At 42.0% G+C, this 18678-nt stretch overlaps 1 protein-coding gene across 1 annotated transcript; it reads left to right on the top strand.

Moving 5' to 3' along the window:
* Nucleotides 1-6418: 6418 nt before the first annotated feature.
* LOC137094916 (cytochrome P450 2G1-like) lies at nucleotides 6419-17603 on the top strand. The gene is made up of 9 exons (XM_067460903.1): nucleotides 6419-6658; nucleotides 10332-10494; nucleotides 10581-10730; nucleotides 11504-11664; nucleotides 11993-12169; nucleotides 12537-12678; nucleotides 13309-13496; nucleotides 15327-15468; nucleotides 16916-17603. The coding sequence occupies exons 1-9, from the start codon at nucleotides 6479-6481 to the stop codon at nucleotides 17095-17097; spliced, it is 1485 nt and encodes a 494-aa protein (XP_067317004.1). The 5' UTR covers nucleotides 6419-6478; the 3' UTR covers nucleotides 17098-17603.
* Nucleotides 17604-18678: the final 1075 nt, after the last annotated feature.

Raw genomic sequence — 18678 nt, 5'->3', positions numbered from 1 at the left:
CTGTTTGCCTATGTGTGTTGTTTGTCTATGGCATCGAATGTTTGCCATGTATGTGTACATTGTAATCCAGCCTGAGTCCCTGGGGTGGGGTGGGGTGGGGTGGGGGGAAGGACTATAAATACTGTAAATAAATAAATAAATAAATAAATAACAAAATAAGAAGTCATGAAATGTAATGAAAAGTTGCTGAACTGCTGACATTGATGACCAGAGACAAATGATTAATTCTTGGTGGGAAAAAAAACATGTTTACATTGCCAGAAACACTGATCCTTTAAAGTTAAGTCAAAACAGAGGTTCCTTGTGTCAAGAAGGAAACCCAATTTCAGAAAATAAGAAGAGCCAACATCTGTCTGGAACTGATGGGAGTCAACAAGTTTATGCTAGATAACATCTATCACTCATTTATAACTTTTTGGAACACCATTAGCAGAAATATTGCTATATAAGAGATACTTAACAATCCAAAAGTTGTGGCATACTGGAGGAGTCTGGTCCACCCACCATCTTTTCCAAGGGACAGAGAAAGATGGTGTATTCACAGAATGGCAGATTTGCAGGGAACACAGTCTGGCCTATCTTGGGTCTCTTTTCCACAAATAGATGGTAATGTATGCATGATGATGAATGAATGTTTTTGTGTGGGTGTGTAAATGCTTAGTGAAATGTATTTTCCCCTTGTTTGGGTACCCAATGTAGCTAGCTATAGAATCTGTATGCCTACCTTCTTTCTCTGTATTGCTCTGTGGTATATTTTGTCTCATTGTGAGCGAAATAAAAGAAAATTTTAATGCTTTTTAAAGTTTAAAAAGTATTTATGACATACCTTTTTATTTACCTTTATACTCAGGATCATGTAAAAGTCTTGGGCCAAAAGGGTACTGAGTCAAATGATTAAAGATGCTCTGATCTAGAGGGCATCTAGTTGGGAGGAGGGTATATTCTAGTTTCACAACTCTTTCTCTCTTTTCCCTATTCAGAGAAGCCCTTAAACCTCATCTTCCCCCTCAGCCAAGGTATAACCAATGCCATTTTCTCCACTGTTTTTGGTGATTGTTTTGATTATAAGGACAATCAATTCAGGACCCTCTGAAAAGGATGAATGGTGCCTTCCAGGGCGTGAGCATTGCTTGGGCCCAGGTGTGTATGTTTGTGAAAAGGAATATTTGCAGAGGTTCACAGGACCTAATTAGAAGTCTTGTTTGCAGCATGTAGTTCTGCTGCTCTGTGCAGATTTATTGTTTTCTATTTTAATTAGTATTTTGTATTTTGTTTATAACTGACCAAGGTAGCACAGATAACTTGCAATGAACCAAATGTCCTGGAACAGACTGTGCTTTATTGCTACCCTCTTGCAAGTGAGAATAGCTAAGCAAAATCTAGTTTGTTTTCTATTCTGTCTTAAACTGTAACACTAGTTCAGTAGTTCTCACTGGAGCCCCCGGTGGTGCAGTGGGTTAAACCCCTGTGCTGGAAGGACTGAAGACCAACAGGTCGCAGGTTTGAATCCAGGGAGAGGCGAATGAGCTCCCTCTATCAGCTCCAGCTCCTCATATGGGGACATGAGAGAAGCCTCCCACAAGGATTATAAAAACATCAAATCATCCGGGCATCCCCTGGGCAACGTCCTTGCAGACGGCCAATTCTCTCACACCAGAAGCGACTTGCAGTTTCTCAAGTCACTCCTGACATGACAAAAAAAAGTAGTTCTTAACCTGTGGATCTCCAGATGTTTTGGCTTTCAACTCCCAGAAGTCTTAACAACTAGTAAACTGGCTGGGATTTCAGGAGGTTGTCAATCAAAGCATCTGGGAACACACAGGTTGCGAATCACTGCACCAGTTACTCTATCTACTGAAAATTCAGAGTCCTGAATCAGTCATGTGTTTTAAGTGTTTTTATGTTGTGTGTTGCCTTATTTATTTACAAAAATATAGTAAATAAATAAATGTGTTTCCCTTTCTCATACAGTTCTACGACATTTATGTTTTGGTTTTTTGGGGGGTTTTTGGTTGTGTCAGGAGTGACCTGAGAAACTGCAAGTCGCTTCTGGTGTGAGAGAATTGGCCGTCTGCAAGGACATTGCCCAGGGGACGCCCGGATGATTTGATGTTTTATCATCCTTGTGGGAGGCTTCTCTCATGTCCCTGCATGAGGAGCTGGAGCTGATAGAGGGAGCTCATCCGCCTCTCCCCGGATTCAAACCTGTGACCTGTTGGTCTTCAGTCTTGCGGCACAGGGGTTTAACCCACTGTGCCACCGGGGGCTCCAACATTTATGTTGACTTTCTCAAATACATCTCTGGGGGCCAGAATGAGGTCTATGACTTCACTGAAAGAATTAGGGTCTTCATTGTGAAAAGAGTTACACAAAACAAAACAAAAAAACTTTGACCCCAACTTCTCATGCGACTGTATCAATTGCTTCTTCATACAGATGGAAAAGGAACAGTGTTGGCATTTGGAGCTACTTTGCATGGTATAGGATGGGGTGATTTTGATAGCTTCAAAAAGGTCTATGCGAAGGATCAAAGTCTATCATTATTCCTCCAATAGATTAAGAACAACAGATACGGCTCAAATCAAAATTGCTAATGTTAGTGTCTGGAGCTTCTGTAACCTTCTGTTTACCATGTTTTTAAGGATCTATGGAAATGCAGTGCAGTTCCTATATTTGTGAAACCAGTACCAGTGACAAAATATTCTCCTTGAAGCATTTTCTAAGAAATCTAGAGTTATTCTATGGTATTCCTCAGCTAAAAATCCTTCCATTTCAATAGGGTTCATTATTATCTGTGGTTTTGTATATCCATGCAAACTCCAGGAATGTGGGGATCACATTGTATCTCAATTTTGTGAGCATTGTAAAATGTCTGGAAATAATAACATTAAAAAAAAAATTTTTCATCATATTGTTCCCTCTGCTTGAGGCCCAAAGTAGTCTATTAATAAAAATACAGTACAGCTAAAAAAAAAAACCTCTTTGTACAAAAGTTTTTTTAAAACCACATTTATTTATTTATTTATTTATTTATTTATTTATTTATTTATTTACAGTATTTATATACTGCTTTTCTTACCCCTGGGGGGACTCAAAACAGTTTGAACAAAAATAATGTCAAAATTCAAAGTCTTACTTACATAAACCAAAATTCAATCAACAACATATAACTAATATAAAATCAATAGGACAATTCACCATAAGATAAGATAAAAAGACATTTAACACTGGAAATAAAAGAATTAAACACCTAATAAAAGCATTGAAATCACATTATCCAACTCATAGACTAAAACATTCCAAATGACGATTGCACGTATTCCATATTTGCTTCTTGTACTGCATTATGAGTCAAAAGCTTGGTTCCATAACCATGTCTTTGTCCTTTTTCTAAAGGCCAGGAGGGAGCACGCAGATCTGATCTTACTAGGGAGAGAGTTCCAGAGCTGAGGAATCACCACTGAGAAGGCCATGTCCGTCATCAATACCAACCACATTTGTAAAGCAGATGGGATCGAGAGCAGTGCCTCCCCAGAAGATTGTTCATAGAGGGAGATACATTTCGACAGGTAAGCTGGATTGGAACCGTTTAGGGCTTTATAGGCTAAAGCCAGCACTTTGAATTGTGCTCGGTAGCAGACTGGCAGCCAGTAGAGCTAGTGTAACAGGGGAATTGTACGCTCCCTGTATGTCGCTCTGGTGAGAAACCTGACTGTCGCCTGTTGAACCAATTGAAGCTTCCGAACAGTCTCCAAGGGCAACCCCATGTAGAGCACATTGCAGTAATCTACTCTCGATATAACAAGAGCATGGACCACCGTGGCCAAATCAGACTTCCCCGTGTACGGGCACAACTGGCGCAGTTCTACTAAAATTGGCTGATCCAGATAGCCATTCTGTTTTTGTTAATGTTTAGTGGAACTCGGTTGTTTGTTCATCTCCTGACCACCTGGCGTGGACCCAGATGATGCCACTCTTTAACCTACTTTGTATCTCAAATGCAAACCAAAGACAGTGAACATGTGGTGTATGGCTTGTCTAGTATCAATTCAAGGTCACTAAGGTCTTTGCCATTTAAAAAATCGATTGTCTTCTTTTCTGTTTCCAAGAAAAAAAAATGACCCCTCTGGTTGATTTAACATCAAAGAACTAGAGAGAACTATTGCTCTTTTCTTTGCTTGAAGAGCCAGCATCACCCTGAGATGTGGATTGCTGCTTCTTACCAAATATCCAGAGGTCCAAGGTACTCGTTTTTGGAGTTCGAAGCCATCTCTATGCAGATGACACTCAACTTTACTAGTCTGACTCCAAGGAAGCCCCCCAGATCCTTGACCAGTGTCTGGCTGCTGAGATAGGCTGGATGAGGCCTAATAAACTGAAGCTCAATCCTGACAAAAAAGAGGTCAGTCCTGTGACTGATCGGAGTATAAGGTAGCAACCTGTGCTCAATAGAGTTACACTCCCCCTGAGGACACAGGTCCACAGTTTGGGGGTCCTTCTGAACTGACAATGGAATGAGGAGGGAATTAGTTGGTGATACATCGTTTGGGCAAATGAGGCCCCCAGTTGCGTTATCCTATATCCACAGCTTGTAAATCTTTCTTTCCTAATTCCTGAAGCTCCCTTTGGGTTCCTTGGACACATCAAAGCATGTCCATTTAGCATTATTATTCCTCATCATCATCAAAACCAGAGTTTATTTTATTAAATCTACAGGCTATGGGCCAGATGGCTAAGAAAGATCTGGCAAGTATTGGAACAAATAAATAGATTGCACCAGGCTCATATGACAAAATCAAGGGCAGTAGGACAGTCGTCTGTTTTTCTACTAAAATTGCTTCAACCTTGAATATCAGAAAAAGTCAATGAAGCACAAAGCTAAGTACAGATTAACCCAACTCTTCCACTACCCTTACATGGAACACCTCTGTGCAGCGTATGGAGCAACAAGGGGTAGGAGAGCCAAGTGTGAGCCCTCTTCATTCCTGAAGTGGCTTATGCTTTCCCTTAACCTTTTCATTTCCCAACTAAATTATTTCAGCTATGAAAACAGATTTTGAAGGGGCCTTAAGGGCCATTAAGTCTCCCTTCTCAATGCAGGATCTTCAGCTACAGCAGTGGTTCTTAGCCTGTGAGTCTCCAGATGTGTGTAAAATTTGGTGAGGTGCATCATTTGTTCGGATAGCAATGGTTTCTGGAAGTAAGTGAAGATACTGCAATTCCCAACGTCCCTGGTCCATCATCTCCCTAAACCAACCAGGATGTAAAGTATGTCATGAAGAGTCTATGTGGCCAGTTTGCTCCAGGTCTGTCATTCTTGGAGGTTGCAGTAGTCTCTGGATGTGGATGCAGGTACGGCAAATCCCATTCTTCCCCCAAACTGCACCAAGACATAAAGTAGTTCTTGGGGGGGGGGGGGGGGGCTGAGTGACAAATTTGGTCCAGGTCTGTCAATCATGGCGGTTTCAGTGATCTCAGGAAGTGAAAGTACTGCAAATCCCATCATCTGTGGCAAGTGTTGTCCAGATCCATTGTTGGTTGGGTTCACAGTGCTCTCTGGATGTAGGTGGACTACAACTTTTACAAATCATGGTCAATTCTTCCCAAACCCCTTGTTCAGTTGGTGATCAATTCCTGTTTGCTGTGTGCCATTGGAATGAGTAGAATAGTGTTTAGGCAGTGGGCAGGGTCATGCAAATTTCACAGCAAGTGACAGAGTAAGGAACCCTGGGGTGTCCATTCTGGATGAAAAAAACAGAACATTTAGGATGAAATTGTCCCCGAATGAAAGCATTCATCTGGGTGGTGGGCAATAAGGTGATGGGGAGGACATTGGCAAGGGTTGGGAGAGATGTTCATGGTTCCCACTATAACCTGAAATGTCAGTGGAGAGAGGGCTTTGGTGGCTCCTCAGCACCATGGGTTATAGCCAGTTTGTGGAGGCAGGAGGCTGTCTGTGTACGTTAACACCTCCGCCATTTTTATTAGAGATATTATTGCATTTCACAACTCTTTATAAAGCATTTGATGCAATTTGCACTTTTTCTTAGGTATTCTTTCTTGTTGACCTACTTTGAAGCCATAGTCTAATTCCAAAAGTTTGTAATAGATAACATACCACTAATACTAATAATAATAATAATACTTTATTCATAGGCTGCCCTATCTCCCTGGAAGGACTCAGGGCGGCTTCCAGGCAAAAAGGCAAACATTCAATGCTTTGGGCAAACATTCAATGCCTTGGGCAAACATTCAGTGAATTGGACAACCACTTAAATCTGCAGAAAGTCATGAAGTCCACATGACGAATGTTCAAAACACTGATTAACCAAAACGCGATGGTTGTTTGACTTATGGAGTTATGTAACTCAGAGTCTGATATCAATCTGATATACAATGATATAAATAGAGCAATAGCAAAGTGGGGCAGATAAACACATTCTGCAAAGCAGGGAGAGAAGAGGAATCAACCCAAATTATGGAGCTATCTGGTGCCATCAGCCTCTTCCTTGTCATCTATGCCTTTGTTCTTGTTATCCTGACAGTCATGCGGGACCTCTCACGGAGGAAGACGCTCCCCCCTGGTCCAACTCCTTTGCCTTTCCTTGGGAATATCATGCAGATCAATTCAAAAGAACTTTTAAAATCTCTTCTCAAGGTGAGTAATTGTCCCACGTAGCACAGCTCAGGCATCTTGGATGTGATGAAAATCTCACAAAATGGCTGAGATTTATGGAGACGTTGGGGTGTCTCTGCATTCTTCCTCTATGTGGCTTGATAGACTCAAGTTTTTCATTCCCAGTTCTTACATGTCTGCACATAACCGGCTCATGTACACATGTGTTTACTTTCAGATGGGATGGAAAGAGCCATTCAATATCCCCATGAGCACAATCCAAACCTTTCCATACCAACCCTGAAGGGTGATTGCTCTTGTCATTTACTAGATGAGATTGTGAGGGGGTCATTTCAGGAAATGAAGTAACAGCCAGTCTTGATTGAAAGGGGTCAGGTAATGAAGTAGCAGCCAGTCTTGTCTGCAAGAGGAAGAGAAGTGAAGTGGTGCTCCTAGATGGAGAGCTCTTGTTTTAATTCTCCTTGCAGGTGAGGAGGCAACACTTCTTCATTGCCTGCTTTGTCTTCCTTAAACCTCTCTGGTCATGCCAAGAAGACACCCTATAATCTATCTATATCTGGATGTTGGTCTATATCTGTCTCGGTTTTTCTAGGAATGCATCTAGAAAATTCATCTAGAGTAGCAATATACCTTCTTCACTTGTAGGCAGGCTACAGCTACACTATCAAGGCGAGAGAAAAACAAAGATGCTCTAGGACCTCATCACAAATACTACTGGGTTCACCATGGATCATGGTGAATCTGGTGGGGCCTAGTGGGGGACATGGGGAACCAAGTGCCTATACCCGGTATCACCTGCCTTGCCACTTACCCCATCCCATGGTGGAAGCATCCGCTGCCTGGTGTCCTTTTCTTGTTCCTTATGCAACACAGGAAGTTTCCTATGTTGCCACCACTGCAGCCAACATTAATTCCATCCCTCTTCAGACACAGAGCCCTACTGGAAATAGATCAACTTCTTGGGATGGAAGCCAGTGTATTATGTGCCTGAAAAGATGTGAAAGCAGCGTAGGACAGGCAAATTTGCCCATTTGGTGAGGCCCTAAGTTGAAAGAGTGTATACAAAAATACTAAGGAGGCATCTGCACCACTTTAACTGCTATGGCTCAATGCAATGGAATCTGATGTATTGACTATTTACAAGATCTTTCATTTTCTCTGCTAAAGAGTCCTGGTGCCTTACCAATTTAATTCTCCCAGAATGCCGTAACATCCTAGAGCCCATAACATCCTAGAGCTCAGACAGGCTATTTTGCCAGTGGGCTACATGCCTAAAAAGGTGTGAAAGCAGTGTAGGACACCCTATTTTGCCTGTCTGATGAGGCCCTATGTTGAAGGAGTGTGCACAAGAATACTTAGGAAGTATCTGCACTACTTTAACTGTCATGGCGCAATGCAATGGAATCTGGGATATTGACTATTTAATGTTAGCCCATCAAGTTTCAGAACATTTCACTTATCCACGGATTTTTGGGGAATTTTCAAAGTTTTTATACACAACATTGCTTTTAAAAAAATCTACAAGGGCTATCTCCTTAATTTTTCTATACAATGACCAAGATAACAGAGGATCATTCCTCCCAACTTTCAAAATATCCTTACATCTATTGATTTTAGGGAATTTTAGGGCATCTGTGGGCAAGCAACACTTATGGGACCTTCTTCAGCTGCTGGCAACTGAGGGAGGCCCCACAACTTGCACCGGTAGGCTCATGCACAGGTGAGCCTTGACTCACCTGCACTCATGCACAACTGGAAGAACTAGGAGGCCTCTCTCAGTTTGTGACAGCTCAGGGATCCCTCCCAGCCCTAGTGCCTCCGGAATGTCTGCCCCTCGGAGCTACATACATACATTTCAAAAATGGGACCCCAGAGAGGAAGGTGTGACTCTTATGCAATGGCAACTATTGTGTGATGAAATACAGTAGCTAGTCTTCTAGTTGTAACTCTTATCTGTTCCTAGTTCCTATGCTCTTCTTTCTTACCATTGTGGTCCCATTAAAAAGGGAAAAATGTGTTACCAAAAACACTTTCTTCTGATTGTTGGCACCAAGAGATTTCCATTTGGAAGCATCCTGTAAATTCTTTGAAAATACCCCAAAGACCTGGGTCTCAGAATTTAAGTATAGCCCGAAGCGGTTAGCACTTAGAAAAGAGATGGTTAAGAAATGCCAGGCTACATTTTAGGAGAGGTAATGACAAACCACATCTAAATATTTTCTACTAAGGAAATATAATCTGCATTGTAAAATACTAGAGCATCCAACTGTGGTTATTATTAAATCTTCCAGCAGAGTGAGCTATAGACACTTTGTATTGTTATCTCAAGGCCCTTCCACACAGCCATATAGCCCAGAATATTGAGGCAAATAATCCCACAATAATTACTTAGAACTGGGTTATTGCAGTCCACACTGACATATATCTCAATTCAAAGCAGAAAATGTGGGATTTTATTCAGCTGTGTGAAAGGGGCCTCACTTTTGCTAGGTTCCAGCTAGATCCTATTTCTGTGTGCCTCCAAGGGTCCTTCCACACAGTCCTATATCCCAGAATATCAAGGCAGAAAATCTCACAATACCTGCTTTGAACTGAGTTATCTGAGAGCGGATCCAGACAGGCTTTTATCCCAGGAGAATCCACATTTTAAAAACACAGGCCTTCCTGGGGGCCTGTTCACACACACCCTAGAAAGCATGCACTTTCTGGGGTGTGTGTCCAAATACTCTCATGGGACTGGCCTGAGAGAATATCTGGAGGCCCTACCACCCTCCCCTGAAGCCCCCAACCCCCCTTGAAAAGTAAAGAAAACTTACCCAGCCTCCAGTACACTCTTGGAGCTGATCTCCCGGTGCGTAGAAATGATGTGCCAGGAGAGTGGGAGAGGGATTCCCCCCCCCCCCCCCCCCCCCACACACACACACACACATTCTCTCCTGGCACATCATTTCTACACACCAGGAGAGGTGCTCCAAGAGTGTACTGGAGGCTGGGTAAGATTTTTCTTTACTTTTCAAAGGGGTTTGGGGGCTTTGGAGGAAGGGGTGGGCATTCCCACAGTTTTGCGGACGAATCTAGTCCGGAAAACTGTGGGAATGGTGTTTGGACTGAAATCCAGACTCTGGAAATAGTGGGTTTATCCTGCACCTTCCGAGAAAGCATGGAAGAAACCTACTATCTAATTAATTTGCTACAAATCAGGGTTTTTGTAGCAAATTAATTTGGGACTGACCGGAACGTTGTCTGGACAGCCCATCCTTTATTGCGGGAGTTACCACAATAAAGGCACTGTCTGGACAGGTCTTGAGTCCACACACAGATAATGTGGGATTTCCTGCCTTGTTATTCTGAGATATAGGGCTCTGTGGAAAGCCCCCCCGGTCATTTTTAAATTTATGGCAATGTTAAGGTGAATCTAGCACAATGTTTTCTTGGAAAATTAGCTCAGAGGGAGTTTGACTTGCCTAAGATTACCCAGTGGGTTTTTCATGACCACATAGGCATTCAGACCCTTGTCTCTAGAGTCCCAGTCCACTGTTCAAACTATTATAGCTAAACCACTATACTCTATCACACTGGTTTCTTTAAAAAGAACAACTAAGCACCATCTTATGAAAAAGCTGATGTATCCAAAAAATCAAAAGCTCTTGTGTTTAACTAAAAGACGATGATTATTCTTTTATTTCTTGCACAGCTGCATGAAAAATATGGCCCTGTGTTCACTGTCCATTTTGGACCTCGTCCTGTTGTGGTCTTATGTGGACACAAAGCTGTGAAGGAGGCCTTGGTAGACAAAGCAGATGAATTCAGCGGAAGGGTTACCAATGCTACTCTAGATGAAACCTTCCAAGGATATGGTGAGATAACCTAATTGGTTTTGCAACAATTGCTCCCACCTTTTCATCTCCTTTTTGTTCATCCTTCCATTTATTGCTTTCTCCAGGGGTGATCTTTTCCAACGGGGAACGCTGGAAACAATTGCGCCGGTTTTCTCTTACTATCATGAGGAATTTTGGAATGGGGAAAAAAACCATTGAAGAGCGGATTAAAGACGAATCCCAGTTTCTGCTGGAAGAATTTAGAAAAACAAATGGTGAGTATGGATATCTTGAGTTGCTCCAAATTTCCTCATTCTGATTGGCAAACAATATTTCAACATGTTAAGGAATTCTATTGAAACAAACTAACCTCCTTGAGATTTTGTCTTTCTGACCTTTAATGCATATTTGGAGAAAACACAAAATGTGTTTATGGTTTCTATTGGAACAGTTTTTTTAAAATGCAAACAAAACATTAGCCAAAAAGTTATGCAATGTGAACAATGATAGGAAATGTGCAGGATCTCTTGCAATCTCAACCACTGGGAATAAAACATTCCTGCGTACAAGAAAGAATTAAATCGAGATTCAGCTTTTTAGGTTGAGTAGAGATGATTGACTATGACCTCTTTTAAGCCAAACTTAGGGTTTTATTTGTTTCCTGTGTCAATGCATCCTACAACTAGCAATAATTTCCTAGGTTCCTAAAATGCATCTATTCATAGACTTTTCAGTCATGGCAATGTGCAGCTTAATAGGTGACTGATGATAAAGTATATATGCCATTATCTTGGTTTGTTAGTTTATTGATTCAGTCCATAATGAATTTATTCCACCAATTTTGATTGTGTTCCTTGTGGTGCCTATGGATAGTAAAGACCAACCACAAACTGGAAGATACATTCCATTTCCAAGCTGGTGCCATCCCCTCAGATGCAATAATACTATGGCTCAAAGATTTGCCAAATATTGGAAAGAAACCAGATAGAGGGAGGCTCTCAAAAGCATCAAGTGGAGTGACACCTCACCCTTTCTCTCTGTCTTTCAGGGAAGGCCTTCAACCCCACCTTCTTCCTCAGCCGTGCTGTCTCCAACGTTGTCAGCACCATCCTCTTTGGTAGCCGCTTTGACTATGAAGATAAACTTTTCCAGAACCTCATGCAGACATCGAACGATGTCTTCCGCTTAGTGAGCACTCCTTCTGGCCAGGTACCTTGCTCATTGAAAAAGAAAGGAGAAAGAAAGAAAACGAAGGGTGCTGTTGACACCTGGAGAAAGGATCGTAATGCTTGAGAAATGTTTTTCCATGTCCATATACATGGAAGCACATGCTTACAAAATAGAAAGCTCCTGTGGGACAACAGTTCCAGTGATTAATTCAAGTGATCTACAGTGTATATGTACCCTTTCTCTTTTGTCTCTTCTCAACTAGTATCATTTGTTTTCCCATCTACTGTAACCAGTTTGATTTGGAGGGACATAAAATCCCAAGTCTTCATACAGTTTACTACAACTACTCATATCTTTCTTTACACAGAGGTATGATGTCTATTACAGTTTCTTGAAGTATTTTCGAGGAACCCAGACCAAAGTCACTGACCTTCTAAAAGAGGTTAAAGGTGTCATCACAGAACTAGTGAAGATGAACCAGGAGACGCTTGATCTCAACAACCCACGGAATTATATTGATTGTTTCCTCATCCAGATGGAAAAGGTACCTTGGTAGATATTGGAATGGGGGGGGGGGGGTCTACAAGGCAAGGGGCAGAAAACATAAAGTCCTCCAGATAATTAAGACAAAGAATTCTCCTCTTAAATGTTGACCATGATGTCTCAAGCTTAGGAGAGTTGAGTATTCTCCATGTTCGTAGTTAGTGACATGGAGAATGTTAGTAGCCCTGTTTTGGGCTGGATTAGGGATGAGCAAAATGCAGCAGAAAGCTACATTTAACAAATGAGTGCAATTTAGGAGCTACATGGAAGCAAGCATCTCTGAAGTCCATACCACCCCTAAATAGGTCTGAGGCTTTGAGGTCCTTCCTGTATTGTTCTCATGCTGTTCTGTTCATTTTTGTTTTCAGGAAAAAGACAATCCAGACAGCGAATTTACCATCAGAAACTTGGAGCTCAGTGTCCTCATTCTTCTCTTTGCTGGGACAGAGACAGTCAGCAGCACCCTGAGATATGCATTTCTGTTTCTGATGAAATATCCTGAAGTGCAAGGTATGAAGAGATTAGCCTGAAGAAACGAATCCAGTGTCTTTACAGCTTTCCTTTCTGCTTCCCCTTCCTTCCTTCCTCTCTCCCTCCCTCCCTTCCACATTATATTTTGCAGTACAGTTCTCCATGAAAACAAACAAACATACAAACAAACAAATTCAATTTATAGAATGTCCTCCACTTTCAGAGAAGTTAGAGGTGCAGGATCTTCATGAAAATGGAAAAACCGTGCATTAAAAAAAGTGTTATTAATTTTTAACTTCAGAGAACATACATTGGGAATTTGTCATAGAATTGCATGGGATGATCTGCAAATGCCTAAAAAAGCATTTCCTCTAGGAATCATAGGTCATCCGGCATGACTCTATGAGCAGCTTCCGGCAGATTTCCGTTGGCAGATCAAAATATTTCTGTTCCATCAGCCTTGTTAGGATTGAAATTTTAAAACTGTACAGTTTGTAAGGTTTTTTTTTTTTTTAGCATAACCAAAGTTTATTTTATCAAATCTTATATGTATGCTTTTATTCTAGCTTTTGTATTTATTTTAAAAGACATTGCTTTTTGGAGTCTCATAATCAGGAGAAAGGTGGAGGAAAAATGAACTAAATAAACAAATCTCCATAATTTTGACAGCAAAAATACATGAGGAAATCGACCGAGTGATTGGCCGGGACCGTCCCCCAAACATTGGAGATCGGACCCAGTTGTCATATGTAGACGCTGTTGTCCATGAAGTGCAGAGGTTCAGTGACCTCATCCCCCTGGATCTGCCCCACATGGTTATGCGTGACACGGAATTCAGAGGCTACATGATTCCCAAGGTACAAATACCAGGCTACCAAGTCCAATGGGAGAGACCCAGCAAAGTGTATTTCTGTTTTTGACTTTGCCCTGATCACTAACCCATTGAATAAATGAGGGAGGCCTATAGTGAGATGCATGTTTGCTTTGGTGTCAGACTGCCCATATGTGCTACTGGCATCTGAACTAACACTGTTTCACTAACGATACTGTTGTTTTCAGTTCGCAATGCCTCTATGCTTGAACACACAAATAGCAAGGCTTCACCTCATTGCCCAATCTGCAAAGCCCATGCCCAAACAGCCATCCTGGATTCTGTTGTAGACATCCATGGAACGCATGGAGAATTGTGACATCCAATGTGCTCCACTAGCATCTTACAGAGAGAGAAAACTCAGCTGTAGCTAGAAGTGATGAGGTACCAACCTACAACACCTCACCCACCAATGAGTAGATGTCAAGCAGAAATGCGTTAGTAGCGAATGATTGATGTGAAACTGGCCTCCAAGGCTTCAGTTGAGTGGTGAGGATATGGTTCTTTATTCTGGAACTAAGATATTCACATTCTGTACCCCTCTCATTCCTAATAAAAATGTACTGTTTTGTCAAATCAATGGGCATGCATCTCAGTCCCCACCTATGCTGCCATACATTGCAATTTGAAATTGCATTCATAGGCTATCACTTGTAGCTGAGTGTGATTGCCTTCCAAATGTAGGTTCTTGGTGGTGGATCCACAGATGACTGTAGAGACCTATTCTTGATCCGCATGTTATTTGCAGTGAAGACATCAATTTTGAGATGGAAAGCTGTCCCAATAAGGGTTGGTTTGATGCACCTTCATCTTGACATGAATTAAACTGAATTAATTGAGTCTGCACTGACCAGATAATGCAGTTTCAAATTGCATTATATGGCAGTGTAGATGGAGCCTCAGATGGCAATTGGACCTATATGGTCATCAGCTACTGGCCAAAATGGCTTCAACCTAGGACTTTAGAAAAGAAACATATGGTCCAGTCTCAGAACTGGCAAACCAGATTTTAAGAGCTAGTTACTAACTGGAGCTCCATACTGGGAGAGAACTACTCTCGTGTTACAGTAGCTCCACTGGCTGCCAGTCCGCATCTGGGCTAAAAACAAAGTGCTAGTTATTACCTATAAAGTTCTAAACAGATCGGGTCCAGGCTATTTGTCTAACCACGTCTCCCTATATAGACCACCTCATGCACTGCGGTCAGCGGAGGAGGCCCTGCTCTCAGTCCCACCTCCATCACAAGTGTAGTTGGTGGGAACAAGACAGGAGGCTTTCTCTGTGATTGCTCTTCGGCTCTGCAACTCCCTTCCTAAAGACATACAAATGCCCCCCACCCTCCTCTCCTTCAGAAAACTTATGAAAACACACCTATGTACTTTAGCATCCAGATAGTAGGAGGATTAGCACTAAGCACTTTATGGCTGCAGTGGTCTATTTTCAAATCACAACTAAGGCCAGGCACTGTTTACATTTTAGTCATTTTAGTCATTTAATTGTCTAGGATATATGTTCCGTGTGCAATTATGTTTTATTGGTGTGATTATGCTTTCTTTAAGTATCTGTATTTTTATTACTTAACTTTATTTTTTCAGTAATAAGTTGATTAGTGTCTTTTTTATATTTTTGATAATGTGTGATTTTAACCATGGCATTGAATGTCTGCTTTTTATATATATGTAAACAGCCCTGAGTCCCCTCAGGGAGAGAGGGAGGTCTAGAAATGAAGTATTATTATATATATTATAGTTAGTGCCACCCCACCCCAAACTTTATTGCTTTCACTTCACCCTGCTTTCTTTTCTATTTTCCCCAGGGGACAGAGGTCTACCCACTCCTCAACACTGTCCTGCGTGATCCCACAATGTTTAAAACCCCCTATGCATTTAACCCAGAGCATTTCCTGGATGAGAACGGGCACTTCAAGAAGAGTGATGCTTTTGTGCCATTCTCTTCAGGTAACTTAAGAAACCCGCTCCAAAGGGGGTTTAAATCCACACAGGCAGGGAAAAAATGGCCTTTTCCCTTTGCCTGTCCACATGCTATCCTGAATACTTCCAGGATACTTACTTACTTACTAACATAGACGATCCCTCGTTGTCCAAGTAGGATTGTCTTCCAAGATTGCTGCGGTGGGTCCGCATGTGACTGTGGAGTCCTATTCTTGACCTGCATCTTCTCCAGCAGTGAGGGCATTAGTTTCCAGGTGGAAGGAGGTCCTGGTCGGGGTTGGCTTGATGTGCCTTCACTTGGCACGTTCCTCTCTTTCACCCTCCATTCGTGCCTCTTCAAATTCTACAGCACTACTGGTCACAGCCGACCTTCCGCTGGAGCACTCAAGGTCCACGGCTTCTCAGTTCTCAATGTCTATGCCAGAGCTTTTAAGGTTGGCTTTGAGCCCATCTTTAAATCTCCTTTCTTTCCCACCAACATTCCATTTTGCATTCTTGAGTTTGGAGTAGAGCAACTGCATTGGGAGACGGTGGTCGGGCATCCGGACAACGTGGCCATTCCAGTGGAGTTGATGGTAGAGGACCATTGCTGCAATGCTGGTGGTCTGTGCTTCTTCCAGCACGCTAACATTTGCCTGCCTGTCTTCCCAAGAGATTTGCAGGATTTTTCGGAGGCAACGCTGACGGAATCATTCTAGGAGTTGCATGTGACTTCCAGGATAGCATATGGCCATCCAACCCCCCCCCCCTCAAAAAAAAACCTTAAAAATAAAAAGGAAACTTACCAGGAGCCATTTGGCTTCTCTTCCTTCCTGTGGGAACATATGATGCCCAAAAACATAGGGGGAGCCAGGAGCAATTTGGACCTCCCATACACACACACACTTAATTTTGGGTGTCATTGGTATGTTCCATCAGAAAGAAGCAGAAGACAAATGGCTACCGGTAACTTTCTTTTTATTATTTAGGGTTTTGGGGGGGGGGGGGGAGTTGGAGTCCTCACAGTTTTCCAGGTTGAATCGGCCTGAAAACATGGGACTACTGTCTGGATTGCCCCCTTCAAAGTCCAGAACTTTTGAGGGAGCAGTCCAGACAGTTGAAGTAGTGGGTTCATCCCACACCTTCCAATAAGGCATGGAATAAATCCACTATCTAATTAATTCACTACAAACCAGGGCTTTCCTCGTTTATAGTGAATTAATTTGGGATTTTCCAGGACAGCTCCTTCTTTATTGCAGGAGTTACCAGAATAAAGAGGCTGTCTGGATGTGCCCCAAAGCAGTGATTCCCAAACTCTACTCCTCCAGGTGTTTTGGACTTCAGCTGAATGCTCCCATGGTTGTTAAGGTGTAATCATAGAGGTATAAATATGTGTAATGTGATTGAAGGAGACAGCTGACTAGAGAGATAGCTAAATCCTTCCCTGATGAAATTTCTCCAATTGTTCTTCTAGGGAAGCGGGTCTGTCTGGGCGAAACCTTGGCCCGCATGGAGCTTTTCATCTTTTTGACCACCATCCTGCAGAAATTTGAGCTGAAGCCCCTCATGGCCCCCAAGGACATTGACCTGACTGCCCATGAGGTTGGATTTGGCAGAATCCCACCTTACTACCAACTCTGCATGGTCTCACGTTGACCTGAAGATCCCACCTATAGTATTCTTTGCACTTGCTTTATGTCTGACCTTTGCATGGGAAAGGCAGAGCTCTTTTTCTCTTCCTTGACTCTTATGTCGCACATTTTAATGATGGCTACAAGATACAGTTTTCACCTGATTATGGCTTCTTGAACTGGCATGCGGTTGTAATCCCAGGCATAGAGAAGAAACTTTTGATCTACTGCATCTTATTCTGTACCAGCATTTTGGTGCCTCTTGACTTTTCTCTCTCTTTCCATTTGTGTGTATATACTTGACTTAAGAGTTTAATTCGTTCTGTGACCGAGCTCTTAACTCCAAATGCTCTTATTTCAAAGTGAATTTTCTTACTGAAATGCATTGAAATGTTTTTAATTAATTCCAGGGGCCCGAAACCCACCCACCCCTCTGTTTCTTTGTTGTGTGTATTAAAATAAGAAAATGTACTTTATAAATAATAAATAATATATAAATGCACATTCACGTGGAACAATAAAAAAAAGAAAGATCGACTTTAAAATGACAGAAGCACAAAGTTGTGGTACAATGTTAGATGAACAAAGTTGTGGCAAAGAATCACGAAACACAAAGTGTTGAGGCAGAAGCCTCCCTCCCTCTCTTGCTTTCTCTTCTTCTCTCTCGTCATGAAGCCAAGTGTACCAGGAATGAAAACCACACAAAATCAACTAACCCAAAGTTCCTCAAAGTGGACAAGAGCAAAGCAGACAGCAATGTCTCACAAGAAGGACAAAATGGCAATGGAATAAAGGGGGGGGGATTAGTTGGTGACATATCATTTGGGCACATGAGGCCTCCAGTTGTGTTATTCTAGATCTGCAGCTTGTATGTCCTTGGGTTGTTGTAGAGGTTTTTTTTTTTTTTTTTTTGGGCTATATGGCCATGGTCTAGAGGCATTCTCTCCTGACGTTTCGCCTGCATCTATGGCAAGCTTTCTCCTGCATCTATGGCAAGCATCCTCAAAGGTAGTGAGGTCTGTTGGAACTAGGGAAAAGGGTTTGTATATCTGTGGAATGACCAGGGTGGGACAAAGGACTTTTGTCTGCTAACCACCTTGATTAGCATATAATGGCCTGACAGTGCCTAGAGCAAACTTTTGTTGAGAGGTGATTAGATGATTAGGACAATTTCAACAGAAAGGAGGAAACCATGAAAATGAACAAAATCTGGCTACCAGTATTAAAAAAAACTCTAAAATTACAACAGCACAACAACAGAGAGGAAACAAACAAGGACATCTAATCACCTCTCAACAAAAGTTTGCTCTAGGAACTGTCAGGCCATTAAATGCTAATCAAGGTGGTCAGTTGAAACATTCACACCTAGCTCTAGCAGACAAGAGTCCTTTGTTCCACCCTGGTCATTCCACAGATATATAAACCCTTTTTCCTAATTCCAACAGACCTCGCTACTTCTGAGGATGCTTGCCATAGATGCAAGCGAAACGTCAGGAGAAAATGCCTCTAGACCATGGCTATATAGCCTGAAAAAACCTATAACAACCCAGTGATTCCAGCCATGAAAGCATTCGACAATACATTGTATGTCCTTGTTTCCTAATTC

This window comes from Anolis sagrei, chromosome X, assembly GCF_037176765.1.
Source record: "Anolis sagrei isolate rAnoSag1 chromosome X, rAnoSag1.mat, whole genome shotgun sequence".
In the NCBI taxonomy this organism is placed as follows: domain Eukaryota; kingdom Metazoa; phylum Chordata; class Lepidosauria; order Squamata; family Dactyloidae; genus Anolis; species Anolis sagrei.
Note: the sequence above shows the minus strand (reverse complement) of the source record. Positions and strands in the feature narration are given on the sequence as shown.

Excerpts from the sequence above, each read along its gene's own strand:
- LOC137094916 (XM_067460903.1), top strand. The coding sequence starts at position 6,479 with ATGGAGCTATCTGGTGCCATCAGCCTCTTCCTTGTCATCTATGCCTTT. Across the intron at positions 11,665-11,992 it reads TGAGCACTCCTTCTGGCCAG|AGGTATGATGTCTATTACAG; the intron begins GTACCTTGCTCA and ends TTCTTTACACAG. Across the intron at positions 12,170-12,536 it reads TCCTCATCCAGATGGAAAAG|GAAAAAGACAATCCAGACAG; the intron begins GTACCTTGGTAG and ends TTTTGTTTTCAG.